The following is a 22,017-nucleotide window of genomic DNA, read 5'->3' as shown; positions in this document are numbered from 1 at the left end:
TTCGATTCCCCAGGTCCAAAGTCAGCAACTGTTTGCTGGTAACAGACCTCCGTAGCCGATACGCTGTCCGCCTGCCTTATAAGCTCCCAGGAATGCATTACAGCGCAGATGAGCAATGCCAGATCCTCTTTGGAACCAACGCAACTTTCTGTAAGAATATGGAGGTAATATGGATCATAAAAGAACGGATAACAAACTTTTGGTAAAATGGTAGCATTATCTGGGATTATAGAACAGAGATTTCTTCCTAGGGGAATTTTTTTTTAAAGTAGGAAACACTAGTATAAAAACTAGAAACATTTCATTCTTTAATGTCACACATCCTTTGTTTTTTAAAAAAAAGCTGCTGTGTAATATGTTAGAGTGTAATGCACCAAAATGTAATAATTGCTTAACCAGCAGAGGGTGAATTGCTAAATGACTGAAGTTTTATTATGGATCTCTGCTTCTGCCAGTGGATTCATAAATAGTCAAAGAGAGTCAAAATAGATCCTGCCCACCAGTGGTGGGATTCAAAAATTTTTGCGACTGGTTCAGTGGATGTGACTTGGTGGGCGTGGAGGTGAAGGATACTGCAAAATCCCCATTCCTTCCCCCACTCCAGGGAAAGGATAATGCAAGATCTCCATTCCCTGCCCACTCCAGGGGAAGGATACTATAAAATCTCCATTTCGTCCCACTCCAGGGGAAGGATACTGCAAGATCTCCATTCCCTGCCCACTCCAGAGGAAGGATACTATAAAATCTCCATTTCGTCCCACTCCAGGGGAAGGATACTGCAAGATCTCCATTCCCTGCCCACTCCAGGGGAAGGATACTATAAAATCTCCATTTCGTCCCACTCCAGGGGAAGGATACTATAAAATCTCCATTTTGTCCCACTCCAGGGAAAGGATACTGCAAGATCTCCATTCCCTGCCCACTCCAGGGGAAGGATACTATAAAATCTCCATTTTGTCCCACTCCAGGGGAAGGATACTGCAAGATCTCCATTCCCTGCCCAGTCCAGGGGAAGGATACTATAAAATCTCCATTTTGTCCCACTCCAGGGAAAGGATACTGCAAGATCTCCATTCCCTGCCCACTCCAGGGGAAGGATACTATAAAATCTCCATTTCGTCCCACTCCAGGGGAAGGATACTGCAAGATCTCCATTCCCTGCCCACTCCAAGGGAAGGATACTATAAAATCTCCATTTCGTCCCATTCCAGGGGAAGGATACTGCAAAGTCCCTATTCCCTCCTGATCAGCTGGGACTTGGGAGGCAGAGAATAGATGGTGGTAGGGCCAGTCAGAGGTGGTATTTATCAATTCTCCAAACTACTCAAAATTTCTACTACCGGTTCTCCAGAACTGGTCAGAACTTGCTGAATTCCACCTCTGCTATCCATCTGTCTCCAGACCATCCCCAGGTTACCATAGTGACTTTATGTGTATATCACCACCCACCATTCGGTTCTCAGGAGCCTTTGAATAATTGTTTACTCTTGGCTTAGCTCAGCCATTTGTTTCAATAGTTCCTCCATCTTTCTTATCATAACATTTTCAGCTACCTAAAATCTGATGTGAAAATAAGTTGTGCTTTTTCTCCTTTTCCCTATTGCATAAAAGGATGTGCCAAAGTAATAAAAAGCTTGGATTGTGTGCTTGAGTTTCAAATCCTGATCATTGTACTTTATTTATGTTGATCCTGGCAAGCTCCTTAAGCCACATGAAAAAACAGAGGTTCACTTTATTCAGGGGAAAAAAAGCAAGTTAACTTGTGTTTCTCAAACCTGTTCTGAGTGACAGAATCTTTGAGAGTATGTCTTGAAAAGCTGTCCTGACCAGGGAATTAAATAAATAAGTTTTTTCTAGGGAGAAACTAGTTTGTCTTTCTGAGTGGAAGCTCCTAGGTTTTTTTAGTTATCCATGTTAAACTTTCTTATTCGAGGAATTCTTGAACATGACTTTTTTGTGTGAATCATTTATAAAACAAATGGAGGTATAATAGTTTTTACAGATTTTCCTTTGTTTTTCTCTAAATCACTGCAGCATCAAAGATAAGAAGAGATAGATAAATAGGATAGGGTAAGGTAGGGTAAGGTAAGGTAATAAAAGAAAAGAAAAAAAACCTTTTATTGTCACTTTTCTGTGTGCACAATGGCCCACAGAATGAAATTACAATGCTATTTACTTTTGTAAAAAAGCAAATTATTTAAAAAATATTTATTAACTTTGTTTGCTGCCCATCTCACCAGAAAGAACAGAGCAAACAGAAGATTTGCTTTATAGATATTTCGTGAGTTGTCCCTTAGATTGGGATGAAACAAATGCAAAACGATATTCATTTTCCTGCAAAATTAAATGTTTCAAATAAAAATCATTGCAATTAATAATCTGAGAGTCAAACTCTCCGGCTGATTTATTGCATATTATCCAGCAGTTTCTTCAAAGTTATATTAACCACAGTTAACATGAGTACAGTTTAAACTCTTCTCTCATCTTCTATAGAGGAATACTTCTGAATTGGAAGATGTGCTTGGTTGTGCATAGTTTGTTTGTTTATTTATTTGTTTTTTTTGTTTGTTTGTTTATTTATTTATTTATTTATTTATTTATTTATTTATTTATTTATTTATTTATTTATTTATTTATTTATGAAAGTGTATTTGCAAAAAGTAAAAAATAAACCTCAATTTGGAGAGGTTTAATGAAGCTGTGTGTCTTTTCCTCTGCAATAGTGGCATCTCCAGGCAAAGTAAATGTCATTTCTCCTCCTTTCTGCTGACAGCATTTGATGTGCGCTGGTCTTTGGTGCCTTGTGGAAGGAGATGCATCTTGCAAAACCAAGCTGGATCCTCCTTTGGATGGGACAGAATGTGGGGTTGACAAGGTAAAACCCCTGGAGAAAATCAACTCGTAGAGTTTGATATTCAACGCATTTTGATGCAAGATTTTCTTTCCTGGTACTCCTTGTTTATTTGGCACTCAATGCACAAGCTAAAAATGCACAAGTTAGAATTTGTCAGTTTTGGCTGCCTTATGACTTACTGTAATTATTCCTTATTGGGGGGGGGGGAAATTGTTGGGTACTCATCATTTTTTGTACTCATCGTGTCGCCCAGAACCAATTAATGATGAGTACTAAGGTACCACTGCATAATTTTTATCAAATAAGTTTTCCCACAGACTAAAAACAATGCAACATTTCAGTTACAGATATGGGAAATAGAGCAATATAGTAATAGACAAGTGAAAAGGGAAATATAGAAAAAGAAGTAAAAACGGAAGAAAAAACAAAAGAAAGAATAATTAAGTGCCTTCCACTCATCTTAACAGCAGCAGTTATAAATACTTTTATAGACTTCACTCCTCCTCCCGCAACAAAATAAATAAATATATATATATATATAAACAAACAAATACTTTGTTCTGTACAAAGTTGAATGTGCTGACAACAAAATGAAATTGATTGTCAATCAGTGTTGCTTCCTAAGTGGACAGTTTGATTTCACAGAAGTTTGGTTTACTTGGAGTTATAGTGTGTTGTTTAAGTATTCCCTTTATTTTTTTTGAGCAGTGTATATGTTATTGTATATAAAGAAGTTTCTTATTTAAACGAATCTTGCTGCACCAGTCTGCCTGTGTGTGCTTTCTGGATTTAATTTTCTGCAACAATTTAATTTTCCGATGGGCTACTATCTCAAAGCTGGTTTTGTTTGTTTGTTTGTTTGCTTGCTTGCTTGTCAAATGAAAATTACAAATTTGAACCAGCAATTTAAAAAAAAAAAAATGACAGGGACAATAGGCAGCTCAGTGCATTTATGCATGCCCCCTTAGAACCGCTTAACTAAGGATTGAGGTGCACAGAAGTTAAATTATAATTCAAGCTATGAAAATTAGTAGCTGGTACAACTGAATCGGGTAAGATATTCAAGACTTTGACCACTCTTATAAATGAAAAGTCCTTTTTTTTACAATCGAGTTTAAAGCGGTTTACATTAAACTTAAAACTGTGGTGTGCATGTATTGCCTTACGATTAAATCTTAAAAAGTTATTTACAGGTAAAACATGTACTATGTACAATTTTAGAAGTGATAACTAAATCTGACCCCAGTTCTCAACTGGGCAAGCCAACATTTTTTTTTTCATTCCAGTGGTGCCGAATGGGGGAGTGTGTCAGTAAAACCCCCATCCCTGAACACATTGATGGGGACTGGAGCATCTGGAGTCAGTGGAGCATGTGCAGCCGGACATGTGAAACTGGGGCCAGATTCAGGCAGCGGAAATGTGACAACCCTCCGTAAGTATACTTATTCCGATGAGAAGCCAAACCTTTAAAGCACTTAAGGGAGCATTGAAAGACGTCTTCATGGGAAGCCCAGCCCATCTGCTTCTCCGTTATCTAATTCAGGAGTGACTGATATGGTGTCTGTTCAAGGAGAAGGAAGAAGACCTTGCAGATGACCCTCACTCCGTAAAAGACCTTGGAATACTCATATCAAATGACCTAAGTGCCAAAGCCCACTGCAACAACATCGCCAAAAAGGCTTCAAGGGTTGTTAACCTAATCCTACGTAGCTTCTGATCTGGTAATCTCACACTACTAACCAGAGCATACAAAACCTTCGCCAGACCAATCTTTGAATACAGCTCATCTGTCTGGAACCCACATTGCATTTCGGACATAAACACTCTAGAAAATGTCCAGAGATAATTTAGTAAAAGAGCCCTCCTCCACTCGTAACAGAATACCCTACGCGACTAGACTTACAATCCTAGGTTTAGAAAGCTTAAAACTATGTCGCCTTAAACAGGACCTAAGCACAGCCCATAAAATCATCTGCTACAACGTCCTTCCTGTCAACGACTACTTCAGCTACAATCACAACAACACACGAGCACACAGCAGATACAAATTTAAAGTAAACTGTTCTAAACTCGACAGCAGGAAATACAACTTTAGTAACCGAGTAGTTGATGCATGGAACTCACTACCAGACTATGTTGTATAATCTCCTAACCCCCAAAACTTTACCCTTAGCCCATCCACTGTTGACCTCTCCTGATTCCTAAGAGATCAATAAGGGATGTGCATAAGGGCACCAGCGTGCCTTCTGTCCCCTGTCCTAATATTTCTCTCTTACTAGTATCATATATATAAATATTATTACATCTTTGTATACCACCAATAGGTACTTGAGAAAACAAAACAAATAAATAAATAAAAGGAGGAAGGAGGAAGGAGATGATGGAGAGTGAGATGGAGGAGGAGGAGGAGAGGAAGAAAAAGAGGAGGAGGAGATGATTATAATAGTGGACAATCATGCTGTAAATAAAACCTCCTCCATTGCTTTTCTTTACAATAAGGACTTTGAGCCAGAGATATTTTTTAGAAAATTAAAAGAAAGAGTGATAAAGTCTGAAGCTCAGTGCTTTACTTGGAACTGTATCTCAAGCGATAGAAAGCATTTGGAGAGAGTGGACTTAAATGGAGAATAGTCTTCTCGGTTTTCATTCCCGTATGTTTCAGAATAGCAGCTATTTTCTGAATAAGCCAAACTACACCCCGTCTCTGTTACGGTTATTACATGAAAGCAGTTTTCCCCACTCCATTAAATCTCTCACTTACTCACTCTCTCACTCACTGGTTTTCACTAACAAAGTGTAGACAAAAAGCCGGGAGAGCTGGGGAGCAGTGGAGTTAAACATGTCATCAGCTTAGAGTTGTTACAATACCTCCGAGACCGCCTTCTGCTGCACGAATCCCAGCGGCCGATTAGGTCCCATAAGTCCCATTCATCTTTGCCGCCAGGCATGGGGAAACTAACACACACCCCAATTGTCAAGGTTGGTGTATGGTTTGATTGGGTTGTGTGGTTATTTTATTTTATTATAAGGTTTTTAAATTGTATTTTTAAAATTGGATTTGTACACTGTTTATGTTGTTGTGAGCCGCCCCGAGTCCTCCGAGAGGGGTGGCATACAAATCTAAATAATAATAATAATAATAATAATAATAATAATAATAATAATAATAATAATAGTAATAGTAATAGTAATAATAATAATAATAATGTATTATTTATTATTATTATTATTATTTATTATTATTATTATTATTACTATTATTATTATTATTGTTATTATTATTATTATTATTATTATTATTATCAGTACAACACAGCAAACGAGATCACTATGCTGGATTTCGTATTTCATCACCAGTCGGGCGCTTCCTAAGCACCTAGGACTGCGTGATGTAGCGGCAAATTATGTTTGCTGATCCCAGTAAAGCAGCCTTTTGCAATTGATAGATGGAGATTTTGTCAATTCCAATGGTTTTCAAATGTCCGCTGAAATCCTTTGGCACTGCACCCAGCGTGCCAAGTACCACTGGGACCACTTTCACTGGCTTATGCCAGAGTCGTTGCAGCTCGATTTTTAGATCTTCGTATTTCACTAATTTCTCTAGCTGTTTCTCCTCAATTCTGCTGTCTCCTGGGATTGCAATAATAATAATAATAATAATAATAATAATAATAATAATAATAATAATAATAATAATATGTACTGATGATACCTCACCCCATGCCCTTGGATGATCTCACCCAGCAGTTTCATGTAGATATTAAATAGCAGGGGGGGAGAGGACCGACCCCTGAGGCACCCCACAAGGGAGAGACCTCGGAGTCGACCTCTGGCCCTCCCACTAACACCGACTGCGACCGACCGGAGAGGTAGGAGGAGAACCACTGGAGAACAGTGCCTCCCACCCCCAACCCCTCCAGCCGGTGCAGAAGAATACCATGGTCGATGGTATTGAAAGCCGCTGAGAGGTCAAGAAGCACCAGGACAGAGGATAAACCCCTGTCCCGGGCCCTCCAGAGATCATCCATCAACGCGACCAAAGCAGTTTTCGTGCTGGAACCGGGCCTGAAACCCGACTGTTGGGGACCTAGATAATCGGCTTCTTCCAAGGACTGTTGGAGCTGGAGTGCCACCACCCATAAAGGGAAGGTTGGAGACTGGCCAGTAGTTATTTAGTACGGCTGGGTCCAGGGAAGGCTTCTTGAGGAGGGGGTGCACGAGCGCCTCTTTATAGGATGATGGAAAGGATCCCCTCCCCAAGGAAGCGTTGACAATCTCCTGGATCCAGCTCCGTGTCACCTCACTGCTGACCGAAACCAGCCAGGAGGGACATGGATCCAGTAAACAGGTGGCGGAACTCACAGCTCCAATGGCCTTGTCCACTTCATCAGGTGTCACCAGATCAAACTCTTCCCAGACAGGTGGACAAGTACGGGCCCCAGTCACCTTGACTGACTCGTTGTCAGCCGACTCTGTTTTCCAATTGGAGTCGAGGTCCGCCCGGATCCGAGCGATTTTATCAGCGAAAAAGTGTTAAAATCCTCGGCACTACTGTGTAAGGGCTCCCCAACTCCCCCCTGGTTAAGAAGGGAGCGGGTCACCCGCCGGGCGGGATTCCGCTGATGCAATCAAGGCGGCATGATACGCGCATCTTGCCACCTTGAGCGCCACTTTGTAAGTCTTAATAAAAGCTCTTACAAGTGTTCGATCGGATTCAGACTTACTCTTCCTCCATCGCTTCTCTAGACATCTCTTCTGGCGTTTCAACTCCCGGAGCTCCTCGTTGAACCATGGAGCTCTACGGGGTCTAGCGCCACAGAGAGGTCGCAAAGGCACAATCCGATCAAGAGCCTCCGCTGCAGCCTTGTTCCAGGCTTCCGCAAGAGATTCCGCTGAACTGTGGATGAGTACATCTGGAATAACCCCAAGCACCGTCTGAAAGCCCTCTGGGTCCATCAGGCGTCTGGGGCGGAACATCTTAATTGGTTCCGCCTCCCTGCGGGGAAGGATTGGAGCCAGGAAGTCAAGCCGTAGTAGAAAATGGTCTGACCATGACAAAGGCAGTACTTCTAAGCCCCTTAGTCTCAGACCATTGCTCAATTGCTCAGAGAGGAATACCATGTCGGGTGCGTGCCCTCCCTCGTGAGTCGGACCCTGTATTACTTGAGTCAGGTCCATGGCTGTCATGGTGGCCATGAACTCCTGTGTCAGTCCAGAGGCTTCGCCGAGTGACGGCAGGTTGTTGTTGTTGTTGTTGTTGTTGTTGTTGTTGTTGTTGTTATTATTATTATTATTATTATTATTATTATTATTATTATTATTATTGCCACAAATGATCCAAGCCCAACTCCTCTTGAATTCCACTGTCCCTTATCTGGCCCCAATTTAGCATTGAATTTTAGTTGACTAGTTTTTTTAATTGACAGACTAGTCAGGGATCAGACGCAGAGATATTTCAGCCCACAGAAGGAATGGGAAAGACCCAGAAAGAGACTTTCTCCCCACCTAGTTCTCTGAATAGTATTGGAGGGGAAGGCTGAGAAATGCTTTCAGATTTGCAAGATTTTGTTACTATAACCTTCCTTTATTGGTAGGGTTAGAACTCATGGCTGCCTGCCTGGACTATCTTGAAGGGCTGACAGGCGACTTTTGGAGAGCACGTTGCCGGCACTTTGCCACATCGTGTTTGTCCGTCACAAAATATCCCCTTCCAAAGCATTTCTTTCCTAGGACTGGTAAAATCTCTTCTGCATTTCAGCAGATGACCCTGGCTGATCTTGAAAGAGCTAAGCAAGGTCAGATTTTATTAGCACTTGAATGGGAGGCCACTAGTAAATCCCAAGGGTGTAAGTTGGATTGAGATGTTTTATTAAAAAAACATCCTGAAGCAAAGTATGGAAAACCACTTCTGTATGGCTGCCATGAATAATTGGCACAGTTCTTGTGAGCCCCTTTTGACAAATAATTCTGCTGTTCTACGTTCAGAAAAATCTCTACCACTCTCAGCTGAGACTGTTTTAAAACTTAAGTGTGTATAACAACAGTATATATAAAAACCTCATGGCTCTGAATGTGACTTGAGGACAGATAGATCAGTGGCTGTAAATCTGCATTAAGGACAATCAGTATTGCCAATCTCAGCTTCTTGTAGTTTCTCATTTTTCCATTCATAAATTCCATTTCGCCCCTTCCTTTACTAAACCAAGTAACTTAAAAGCATTTGCAAGATGTATTTTACATACTTTGCGCATGAGCCGTTTTTGCTTGCCACTTTGGCTATTTGCAGTCCTAGTTTTTGTGAATTAATCTTGTGTTGATACAGCTCTTCCACAATATGTGTGTGTGTGTGTGTGTGTGTTTTAAATCAGTGTTTTCCAACCTTGGCAACTTGAAGATATCTGGAGTCTGGACTTCAACTCCCAGAATTCCCCAGCCAGCATTCGCTGGCTGGGGAATTCTGGGAGTTGAAGTCCAAATATCTTCAAGTTGCCAAGGTTGGGAAACACTGTTTTAAATCACTAAACAATATTTCACATTTCAACACAACTTTGGAAAGAACATTGGATTCCGGTTTGTCAATTGGCTCAAAAAATGTAAAATAGACAAATCTGCATTAAACGTGAATCGATGGTAGGTAGGATGACCATCCCTTGATGAATTGTACCCTGTGTTGTTTTAAGTCCTGATTTATTGCCTTTATTGCCTCCCCAGCCCATCCTGGCTGCTATTCTCGTTAGTCTGTGTATGGATGTTTTCAAAAAGGTGTATGAAATCACCAGAAGTCAAATTCATCTCAAAGGAAATCTTTTTTTTCCTTTTTTTCTTTGAATTTATGTTTTCTTTTCAAAACAGTCCAAAAAGAAGTTCTATTCACAAACCATCCCATCAATCTTTTGTGGATAATGTTGTTAAGGCTGTTCATGTTTGTTTCCCGTAACAGGCCTGGCCCTGGAGGGAAGAACTGCCATGGAGCAAGTGTGGAACACACTGTGTGTGAAAACTTGCCCTGTCCCAAAGGAGTCTCCACCTTCCGAGACCAGCAGTGTCAATCTCAGGACCGCTCGACCAACAAAAAGAAAAGTTTATGGACGGCTGTCATTGTGGATGGTATGTTTCAACAGATGAAAACACTGCTACCTTTTGTATACAGTGGTACCTTGGTACTCAATTAATAATAATTTCATAATAATTTATTAGATTTGTATGCCGCCCCTCTCCGAGGAGCGGCTCACAACAGGACAATACACAATATACAAATCCAATGGTTAAAAAACAGTTTAAAGCCCTTATAAAAATAATCATACAACTCAAACAAACCATACATAAATTATAATAGCTAAGGGATATATTAATTTCCCCATGCCTGGCGACGCAGGTGAGTTTTCAAGAGTTTACGAAAGACAAGGAGGGTCGGGGCAGTCCTGATCTCCAGGGGGAGTTGGCTCTTCCCCTGGGTCCCGCCAGACGGCATTTTTTAGTCGACGGGACCCGGAGAAGGCCAACTCTGTGGGACCTAGTCGGTTGCTGGGATTCATGCAGCAGCAGGCGGTTTGAGACTTATCAAATTTAGTACTCAATGCATTTTGATGTGAAAAATCTGTCCCGGTACTCTTTTTCTTAATGCCCAAGCTAAAACTTGTTGATGTTGGCTGCCATGTGGTACTCACTGCATTATTCCTTATGAATTTTTTTTTGTTTGGTACTTATCAGTTTTGGCATATATCGCATTGCCTGGAACCATTTACTGTATTTTTAGGAGTATAAGACGCATCGGAGTATAAGAGGCACCTTAGTTTTTGAGGTGGAAAATAGGGAAAAGAATCTGCTTACCAGGTATTCATATGGCTAGCTCCTGAGCTCTGTTTTGGGCTGATATTTATTTATTTATGTATTTATTTATTTATGTATTTATTTACTTACTTACTTACTTACTTACTTACTTACTTACTTACTTACTTACTTACTTATTTATTTTGTATGCCATCCCTCTCCGTAGACTCGGGGCGGCTAACAACAACAATAAAAACAGCATATAACAAATCTAATATTTAAAATAACTAAAAAAAAACCCTTATTAAAAACCAAACAAGCACACACACAAACATACCATGTATAAATTGTATAGGTCTAGGGGGAAAGGATATCTCAGTTCCCCCATGCCTGACGACAGAGGTGGGTTTTAAGGAGCTTACGAAAGGCGAGGAGGGTGGGGGCAATTCTGATCTCTGGGGGGAGCTGGTTCCAGAGGGCCGGGGCCGCCACAGAGAAGGCTTTTCCCCTGGGTCCCGCCAATTGACATTGTTTTGTTGACGGGACCCGGAGAAGGCCAACTCTGTGGGACCTAACTGGTCGCTGGTATTCGTGCGGCCTCCTGTAACCATCTGCCAGTGAAAAAGAGCTCCTGAGCACTATTTTCGGCTGAGATGGCCTCCTGTAATCTTCTGCCAGCAAAAATAAACTCCCGAGCTTCCTCTGTTTTCAGTGGCAAAGGCACAGCAGGCCGGTCTTTTGCTGTTTTCAGGATGGCCCCACAGGTCAGATCTAACCACCCCATGGGCCGGGAATTTGTTACCTCTGATCTATTGTGTTATGCTTCTGGTGTTGGTCAAATTTAAAATCTGTTGCTGTTGTTACAATAAAAGAGAATATTTGTAGCTCTGGGTTGAGCTATGGAGTCTTTGGTGCTCTCTGAGCTTTCTTGAGTTTTCTTGTAGACCTGACTACTTAACATCACCTGTTGTTTCCTCTTTCAGAAAAACCTTGTGAGCTGTACTGCTCTCCGTTTGGGAAAGAGTCTCCAGTGTTGGTGTCTGATAGGGTCATAGATGGCACACCCTGTGGACCTTATGAGACGGACCTGTGCGTTCATGGCAAGTGCCAGGTGGAGTAATTTATTTATTTATATGTTTGTTAATTAGATTTCTTCTTCTCGAAGCGACTCAGGGCGGTGTACAGCATTGTAATACAAACAATATATGTGTAGAAATCTAATTATTTAAAAAAAGATATATACAACATTAGCAAAGATACTAAAAAAACCATGTACAGTCATCCACATTCATCCAGTGCAATCATTCACAACATCAGCCGGAGACAATCTCGTCGCTCTCGGCCCCCATGCCCGCCAGCAGAGGTAGGTCTTCAGAGCTTTATGAAAGACCTGGAGAGAGGGACCGGTACGTATCTCCAGAGGGAGTTCTTCCATAGGGCTGGGGCTGCCACAGAGAAGGCTCTTCCCCCAGGCCCTGCCAGGCGACATTGTCTGACCAATGGGACCTGGAGAAAGGTGACTCGGAGGGACCTAACCAGCTGCTGGGATGCACGAGGCAGAAGACAATCCCGTAAGTGGTCTGGTCCTAAACCATGTTAGGGCTTTGTAGGTCATAACCAGCACTTTGAATTGTGCCCAGAGACCAGTTGGTAAGCAGTGCAGCTCACAGAGTGATGTTGAAATGTGGGCAGATCTTGGGAGCCCCACAATAGCTCATGTGGCTGCATTTTGCACAATTTGCAGTTTCCGAACACTCCTCAAAGGCAGCCCCATGTAGAGAGCATTGCAGTAATGCATTTTGTTTGCTATGCCATCTGAACGAACATCTAAATATACTGTGATCCTGAGTTTCATTGTAGGAATGGCCCCTGGGAAAAAAATAGTATAATAATTTGTGAAAATGCAAGGCTGTACCTATAAAATAAAGTAAATAACTATTCCCCTTGTAGATGGAAAGAAATTGATACAGACATTCAGTGGTTGTGTCCTCATTGTAGGATTCCAGGAAGTTTGGCTCCCCCCCCCCTTTTTTTTTTTTTGCTATGTGCTAAAAATGGATGGTGTTATTATTTAATGATTTCATTATACAGTAGTCCCTCACCTATCGCTGGTGTTACATTCCAGACCTGGCCGCGATAGGTGAAATCCGCGATGGGGAATTTATCGACTGATAGTACTTATTTAAGTATTTATATTGTAATTGTTTGGTAAGTTTTCATTGTTTTAAGTGTTTATAAACCCTTCCCACACAGTATTTATTTTAGATACAGTATTCAAATGCAGTATTTACAATTTTAGATTTATTTATTTTTTTTGAAAAACCTGCCGATTGAGTTCGGGGGGCTGTTTAAATCTGCTGATCGGCTTCCTCAGAAACCCGCGATGAAGTGAAGCCGCAGTAGGTGAAGCGCGGTATAGCGAGGGACTACTGTAAACTGGAAGACATTAAGAATCAAGTGCTAACTTTTTTCCGAAAAGCTTGATCCTGTATATAGAAAACCTTTGCAAAATTAAGGTTTGGCATCCATTTCAACGTGATAGCAAAAGCATGGTCACTGTGGATACCCTGGATTTGCTTTCCTTTGAAGCTCCGTCATGTGAACTCAAATACAGTGATACCTTGTCTTACGAACTTAATTGGTTCTGGGACAAGGTTCTTAAGGTGAAAAGTTTGTAAGACGAAACAATGTTTCCCATAGGAATCAATGGAATAGCGATTAATTCGTGCAAGCCCAAAATTCACCCCTTTTGCCAGCCGAAGCGCCCGTTTTTGCACTGCTGGGATTCCTCTGAGGCTCCCTTCCATGGGAAACCCCACCTCTGGACTTCTGTGTTTTTGTGATGCTGCAGGGGAATCCCAGTCCTCGAAATCCCACCTCCGGACCTCTGTGTTTTTGCGATGCTTCAATTGCACTGAGGCTCTGCTCGCTGGAAAACCTCACCTCTGGACTTCCGTTGTCAGTGAAGCGCCCGTTTTTGCACTGCTGGGATTCCCCTGCTGGGATTCCCCTGCAGCATCACAAAAACACGGAAGTCCAGAGGTGGGGTTTCCCATGGAGGGGAGCCTCAGGGGAATCCCAGCAGCGCAAAAATGGGTGCTTCACTGGCAACGGAAGTCCGGAGGCAGGGCATCCTAGTGGCGGCGGTGGGTTTGTAAGGTGAAAATAGTTTGTAAGAAGAGGCAAAAAAATCTTAAACCCCGGGTTTGTATCTCAAAAAGTTTGTATGGTGAGGCATTTGTAAGATGAGGTATTTCGTAGAGGAGAAACATCTTGAATGCTGTGTGATGAGAGAACTGGGCTTGTTGGGCTGGCAATGTTCCTCTGCTAAATTCAATATTTTGGGGTGGAGAACTAGTACAGGAAACAGAATGATATTCCTAGTGATGGCAAGTACTTTTATCAACCTGCACCTTACATTGGCATGTCCAAGACAGGAAGCCCAACCTGGTCCCACAGAAATCTGTTGCAGAGACAAGGGAAGGCAGAATGTTAAACATAGGAAGTACCTTCCCTCAGCTCAGCAGATGGCTGGTTGACCTATTGAATCCATTGGAAAAATCCTCAAAGTTCATATCACTAATTACGTTATTTCTTTTTTAAAAAAAATCAGAAAATATCAGCGTCTTAACCCAGGACTTTCTATGCATAGCAATCCAATGCTCTGCTGGTGTGCTGGTGGACATGTTGGCAATGTTTAGTTTCTGTAGTGAGAACTCTGGCAAAATCCATGCGATCCAGGGCTAAGTTGCCTATTCATAATTTTGCAGCCATGCTGGATGTTGACAACCATGGAGTGGTGAAGTTAACACAGAATCAGGGGTGGGTTCTAACTTACCTCACCACCAGTTCGCTTCCTCCTGCGCCGTGTGTGCGTGCGCGCATAAAGCATGTGCATGCTTGCACAGTGCCTAAAAACAAGCAAAAAATAGCCCCTCCAAAGCCCAAAACAAGATGGTGGTGCATGCGCAGTGCCAAAACCTCAGCTTCTGCACATGCGCAGAAGCAAAAAACAGCAAAAAATTCCCCCCAAAATTTTAAAAAAATAATTAAAAAAAAAAGATGGTGGTGTCCAGTAGAAGCCAAGTACAGTGGACAGTGGTACCTCATCTTAGGAACGCCTCTTCTAACGAACTTTTCAAGATACGAACCCAGTGTTTAAGATTTTTTTGCCTCTTCTTCCGAACTATTTTCACCTTACGAACCCAAGCCGCTGCTGCTGGGATGAAGGGGTTTCTTTTCCCCCCCTTTTTTGAAGAAAGAAAGGGGAGGGGCGGCTTGGAGGGGGAAAGACTTTGGAGAGAACAGCAAAGGGTGTCTTTTGAAGAAAGAAAAGGGAGGGGCGCCCCCCTTGCCTTTCTTCCTTCCCACTCACCCTTTAGCCTAGCCTTGCTTCTTTCACCCGCCCCCTTTAGCTGCTCCTCCCTGCCCTCTGTTCGCCTCCCTTCTAAAGTTTGGGGTTTTCCTGAAGGATTTGCACTCATTATTTGCTTTTACATTGATTCCTGTGGGAAACATTGTTTCGTCTTATGAACTTTTCACCTTACGAACCTCCCCCGGAACCAATTAAGTTCGTATCATGAGGTACCACTGTAATTGGCAAAAAGTTCCGAAATCTCACGCGAGGACACTGGCATGTGCAAGATTTTGGTGATTTGGGGGCTTTCTTTGGGTCTGCACATCCACTGAATCAAGCAGGATCAGGAATGTTGGGGGGCACAAAAGGAGCCCAACTGCCTCTCGGTGGCAAAAGACAAGATCAGGATTTTACCCCTGATCTAAAGCTATTAAAAAGTGAAGGGGAAAAAAATGAGTCAATTTCTGGCATGTTGCGTGAATGCTTGCTCTTACTCTACAAGAGGACCACTAAGGCTGATTTTTAACAGAAGGGATGAAAGAAACAGCACTTCATACCCTAGGAAGGAAATCCCCACTCTCAATCCCCACTTCCAACACACTCCAAATAAAATAAAAATTGACATTAGATAAGCACTTGGCAATTTTCCCATTTTCATCCACTTAGTAACAGCCAAGATGCAAATACTTATCCAAACAGTTCTGTGGGCCCAAAGAGGTTGTTGACATTATTTTTATTGAGAAGTATTACCTGTTCCACCCTATAGCAAATTATTTTTAGAAACGGAGACAGCTTCAGAAACAATTTGCAGCATGCCTCAAGAGCAGGAGAGGAAATATCTCTGAGGGATGGGCAAACTATTATTTATTATTATTATTTATTGGATTTGTATGCCGCCCCTCTCCACAGACTCGGGGCGGCTAACAACAATGATAAAAAACAACATGTAACAATCCAATTTAATAAAACAACTAAAAACCCTTATTATAAAAACCAAACATACACACAAACATACATAACTTGCAATGGCCTATGGGAAGGACTCCCCCATGCCTGGTGACAAAGGTGGGTCTTGAGTAATTTGTGAAAGACAAGGAGGGTGGGGGCCGTTCTAATCTCTGGGGGGAGTTGATTCCAGAGGGCCGGGGCCGCCACAGAGAAGGCTCTTCCCCTGGGGTCCACCAAACGACATTGTTTGGTCGATGGGACCCGGAGAAGGCCAACTCTGTGGGACCTTATCGGCCACTGGGATTCGTGCGGTAGAAGGCGGTTCCGGATGCATTCTGGCCCAATGCCATGTAGGGCTTTAAAGGTCATTACCAACACTTTGAATTGTGACCGGAAACCAATTGGCAGCCAGTGCAGGAGTGTTGCAGAAACGTGGGCGAATCTAGGGAGCCCCACGATGGCTCTCGCGGCCGCATTCTGCACGATCTGAAGTTTCCGAACACTTTTCAAAGGTAGCCCCATGTAGAGAGCATTGCAGTAATCGAACCTTGAGGTGATGAGGGCATGAGTGACTGTGAGCAGTGACTCCCTGTCCAAATAGGGCCGCAACTGGTGCACCAGGCGAACCTGGGCAAACGCCCTCCTCACCACAGCCGAAAGATGATGATGTTCCAATGTGAGCTGTGGATCAAGGAGGACGCCCAAGTTGCGGACCCTCTCTGAGGGGTTCAATAGTTCTCCCCCCAGGGTAATGGACAGACAGATGGAATTCTCTAAGTAACTGTTTCGATTCTGCCCAATGTTGGCCATTTGCTCTTAGAATTTAATTCTTCTCCTCCAGCATCATAAGGAGGCAAGACGAAACAATGGCATTAGTAGGATATGTCTTGGAAGATTCCCTTTTTCTCATCAAGCAGAATTTCAAAGTGCTTGTCCGTCTTCCAGCTGGATGTGCATAGAAAAAAAACCCTATATACTATAATATATTTGAATTTTTGTTGTTGTTGGGAACCCCGAAGTAAAATGAGATCATAAGGACTCCCTAGCATGCATTCCTGCTTAGTATTTCAGACAGGAAGCAGCAGGTGAAGCTAGGAAAAATCACATCAGATAGATGTACAATTAGCACAGGTGCCCCCCAAGGCTGTGTACTCTCACCACATCTCTTCTCTCTCTACACTAATGACTGCATCTCAAACGATCCATCGGTTAAACTACTGAAGTTTGCAGACGATACAAGTTATCGGACTCATTCGAGACAATGATGAATCCGTATACAGCTGAACAACTATCCTTGTGGTGTGACCAGAACAATCTAGAATTGAACACAATCAAAACTGTAGAAATGGTGGTAGACTTTAGGAGAAACCCTTCCATCCTTCCACCTCTCACAATACTAGACAACACAGTATCAACAGTAGAGACCTTCAAATTTCTAGGTTCTATCATATCTGAAGACCTAAAATGGTCACCTAACATCAAAAGCATCAACAAAAAAGCACAACAAAGAATGTTCTTTCTGTGCCAGCTCAGGAAGCTCAAACTGCCCAAGGAGCTGCTGATACAGTTCTACAGAGGAATAATTGAGTCTGTCATCTGCACCTCTATAACTGTCTGGTTTGGTGCTGCAACCCAACAGGACTGACACAGGCTTCAGAGGATAATCAGAACTACAGAAAAAACAATTGCTGCCAATCTGACTTCCATTGAGGACCTGTATACTGCACAAGTCAAAAAGAGGGCGGGGAAAATATTTACTGACCTCTCGCATCCTGGACATAAACTGTTTCAACTCCTACTCTCAAAGCGTCGCTACAGAGCACTGCACACCAAGACAGCTAGACACAAGAAGAGTTTTTTCCCCAACGCCATCACTCTACTAAACAAATAATTCCCTCAACACTGTCAGACTTTTTACTAAATCTGCACTTCTATTTCTACTAGTTTTTCTCATCATTCCTATCACCCTTTTCCTCCCACATAGGTCTGTATGACTGTAACTTGTTGCTTGTATCCTAAGATTTTTATTAATATTGATTGTTTCTTCATTGCTTATTTGACTCGTATGACAATCATTAAGTGTTGCACCTCATGATTCTTGACAAATGTATCCTTTTCTTTTATGTACTCTGAGAGCATAGGCATCAAGACAGATTCCTTGTGTGTCCAATCACACTTGGCCAATAAAATTCCATTCTATTCTATTCCATTTGTTGAAATACAGATATCAGTTCGTTCGTTCGTTCGTTCGTTCATTCATTCATTCGTTCATTCAATTTATATGGATGCCAAACTGCCAAATGGCTCTTTTCATTAGAGGAATTAATGTATTCCGTGACTTTAATAATAATAATTTATTGGATTTGTATGCCACCCCTCTCCATAGACTTAATTCAAATGGCTACCGAATGTCTTTTAAACTGCAAACGTTCAACTGAACACTTGTTGATTTCCATTCAAACGGGATGCCTGAACAGTGTTCAACAGAAACAGAAAGTTTTTTCCAAGTCAAATGATTTTTTTTGTCAAGAAATGTGGTCATTGGGCACTTTTTCTTTAAAAATGGCAAGGGAAGTTATTACTCAGGTTTGGCTTCCAAACGAGATAAATAACCAGTTCAAATGAAGGCTGCCATCCTGACATTTCACTTTTTCATTCTCTCTCTCTCTCTCTCTCTCTCTCTCTCTCTCTCTCTCTCTCTCTCTGATAGATGATAGATAGATAGATGATAGATTATTATTATATTATAATAATAATAATAATAATAATAATAATAATAATAATAAATAGGTATGATGATAGATAAATAATAATAGATAATGATGATAGATAGATAGATAGATAGATAGATAGATAGATAGATAGATAGATAGATAGATAGATAAAGAGAGAGATGATAGATGATAAATGATAAATTATAGATGATAGATGGAGATAGATAGATAGATAGATAGATAGATAGATAGATATGATAGATAGAGATGATTGATAGAGATGATAGATAGAGATAGAGAGATAGAGAGAGAGAGAGAGAGAGAGAGATCCCATACAAGAACAAAAGTTCTTTTGAAATCCTCTACAATTTTTAAAAATGGGAAGGGATTTTGTGAGCAAAAAGTTTAAGAACCCCTGGTCTATATGATTACTATAGTGTGAACAAGTGTTGACAGTTGGAAGAATTTGCTACAGTGATATCATCTTGGCACGATCATATTTCAGACCGACACTTAACAACGGCAATATTTATATTTATATACAATCTGCTACGGCAGGCTGAGCATGAGGGAAGCATTACAGTACTCCATGAATGGACATTGTCCTTTTTTTTTTTACATGAGACAGTAATTACAACTGTTCTAGTGAAAGTAACACCCAAAGTTATGAATGGGCGCCTTCCCCAGGGAGTTTTAAAAAGCTTTGTTGAAAGTACCCTGTCGGTATTTGGGTAAAAATTCAGATTGTGTGCCAAGAGAAATGACATAACTTTTTTTAAAAAAAATAGTATAGGGGAGTTAAGCCAAAAGCCCTGATTGATTTCACACTTTTGAGCTGGTAGAACATTTAATGGGGATTGCAAAATACAGCAGACAGGTTGCAGCAGGATTCTGTGCAGAATACCCTGAACCCAGATCAGTCACTTTTGATCTGTTTGGGCTTCATTTCTTCAGAGCTATTCTGCTGTGGCCTCATAGCCATGCTGGATAAGGTTGTAATCAGCAGAGGAGAAGGCCGCACATTATAGGGATTTTTTTTCATTTATCCAGGTATTGATCCTGCTGAGAACATTCTTACCAGGTTAAAGCCCAAAACCAGATTGTCCCAATCAATGTTCCCTCTAATTTTTTTTCGGGGTGGGCGGAAAAGTATAGTGTCTGAGCGGCAGTCCCCTTGGGACTGGGCGGCATAGAAGTACAAATAAATAAACAAACAAACAAACAAACAAACAAATAAATAAATATAATAAATCCCTTATTTTTTATTAAAAGAAATTAATAATAAAACAAAACCAAACTCTATTACTATTAAAACTAAAACAACCAGCAAATCCAAAAACATAACTATTAATAAAAACAGGTGAGGGCTGGGGGTTTTTTTCTCTGTTATTATTTAAGTGCTTTTACCATATGCTTTAAATCAAGAATCACTTCTCTCTCTGTTTCTCTCTCTTTCCTGTCATTCTCTGCCTCAATCATTTTCTCATTTCTCTTTTTTCTCCCCTTTATTCTATCATTTCTCTCTCGCTCTCTTCCTTCCACTCCTCTCTCTCTCTTGCTTTCTTCTCTCTCACTCTCTCTCTCTCTTCCTTCCTATCTTCTCTTTCTCTCTCTCTCTCCCTTCCTTTCTTTCCTTCTCTCTTCCTTCCACTTTTTTCTCTTTCTCTCTGTCTTTTCCTTCCTTCCCCTCTTCCCCTCCCTCTCCCTCTCTTTCTCCCTCTCTCCCTTTATATTTATCTCTTCCTTCCTTCCTCTCTTCCTCCCTTTCTCTCTCCCTCTCATTCACTTTTCTCTCCCTTCCTTCCCTCCCTCCTTCTTTCCTCTCCACTTCTCTTTCCCTCCCTCTCTTTCCCTCCTTTCTCTCCATGTCTCTGGCGGGCAGCCAGCTTTGCTGACCGGCACAAGGCTCAAGCCAGCTGCCCGGGAAAGCCCTGTGCCGGCCAGGAAAGCCGGCTTTCCGGGAAAGCAGTGCGCTTTTCAAATGCGCTGCTTTCCTGCAACTCTTTCCTGGGCAGGGAGGGGGGAGGAGGCTACTCCCCCCCGGGAAAGAGGTATAGGAAAGCAGCGTGTTTAAAAGACGCGCTGTTTTCTCGGAAAGCTGGCTTTCCTGGCCGGCACAGGGCTTTCCCGCCGCTCCCCCCTGAAAACACAATGGAGGATGACAAGCAGGGCGAAGCGGGGCGGAGCAATGGGAGGCTCAAGCAGGCAGCCTCCGCGCTTTTCTTTCGGCGGAAGAGGAGGAGAGGGGCGGATCGGGCAGGCAGGGGGCAGCGCCTTCTACTGCCGGCGCCTCCCCCCCCGCGGGCTGGCAGGGGGATGGGGAGTGCGCGCCCGTGGAAAAGGGTGCCAGGGGGGTATTTTGGGGTGCGCGTGTGCTCACGTGCGCAGCTTACGGGGAATGCTGGTCCCAGTGGTGCTTTCTCAAAAGGCACCTGGACTTTCTGGTTTTTCTTTGAAGACTTCTCATCCAAGAAACTTCTTCAGTTCTTCTCCAGAAACATATAGTATCCCTTAGAATCAGGCATGTAATATTTGATTCACCAGCATGTATATATATCTTTATGAGCCACCGTGGTGCAGTGGTTAGAGTGCAGTACTGTAGGCTGCATCTGCTGACTGCCAGCTGCCTACAATTTGAATCTCACCAGACTCAACGTTGACTCAGCCTTTCAGCCTTCCGAGGTGGGTCAAGTGAGGATCCAGATTGTTGGGGCAATATATGCTGACTCTGTAAACCGCTTGGAGTGGGCTGAAAAGGACTGTAAAGCAGTATATAAGTAGTGATGGGTGAACCGAACTTGCACAATTCGGGTCCGTACCAAATTTTGCGGTGTTCGGTACGCCAAACACGAACACAATTTTTTTTGAAACTTTGGGCAAAATTCGGGGTCGTGTTCGGCGTTCGGAGCTTTGACATCACCCGCAGGTTGCTAAGGACGTCAAGGTGATCACTTCCTGGAATCCATGGAATCCAGGAAGTGATCACCTTGGCATCCTTAGCAACCGGACGGTGGCATCAAGGCTCCGCCCCCAGAATCTCTTTGTGGGAGGGATTTCCCAGCTCCTTCAAAGGGAGGTCTTCACGTAAAAATAAACTTTGTTATTTTTACAAAAAAGGATGCTGACGCTGCAAGCAAAGGGCAGTCCTTTCACGTAAAAATAAACATGTTTATTTTTACGTGAAAGGACCGCCCTTTGCTTACAATGCCGCTGCGGCGTCCTTTTTAATAAAAATAACAATGTTTATTTTTACGTGAAGACCTCCCTTTGAAGGAGCTGGATTGAAGAAACTGGATTTAACTGGGTTAAAAGATTGTAAAATCAGATGTGACTTGATTAACTGCCTTGCTTGGGAATATAAAATCTGGTAACCG

At 42.2% G+C, this 22,017-nt stretch overlaps 1 protein-coding gene across 2 annotated transcripts in view; it reads left to right on the top strand.

Moving 5' to 3' along the window:
* Nucleotides 1–22,017, top strand: part of ADAMTS17 (ADAM metallopeptidase with thrombospondin type 1 motif 17) — a 178,116-nt gene that overhangs the window by 98,953 nt on the left and 57,146 nt on the right. For both annotated transcript variants that reach the window (XM_070762584.1, XM_070762585.1), the window contains exons 10-14: nt 14–164; nt 2,774–2,875; nt 4,141–4,286; nt 9,795–9,961; nt 11,608–11,735. In XM_070762584.1, the coding sequence (XP_070618685.1) occupies nt 14–164; nt 2,774–2,875; nt 4,141–4,286; nt 9,795–9,961; nt 11,608–11,735 (694 nt within the window). The remainder of the gene's footprint in view (nt 1–13; nt 165–2,773; nt 2,876–4,140; nt 4,287–9,794; nt 9,962–11,607; nt 11,736–22,017) is intronic.

The sequence above is a fragment of the Erythrolamprus reginae genome, chromosome 10 (genome assembly GCF_031021105.1).
Source record: "Erythrolamprus reginae isolate rEryReg1 chromosome 10, rEryReg1.hap1, whole genome shotgun sequence".
In the NCBI taxonomy this organism is placed as follows: Eukaryota; Metazoa; Chordata; class Lepidosauria; order Squamata; family Dipsadidae; genus Erythrolamprus; species Erythrolamprus reginae.
Note: the sequence above shows the minus strand (reverse complement) of the source record. Positions and strands in the feature narration are given on the sequence as shown.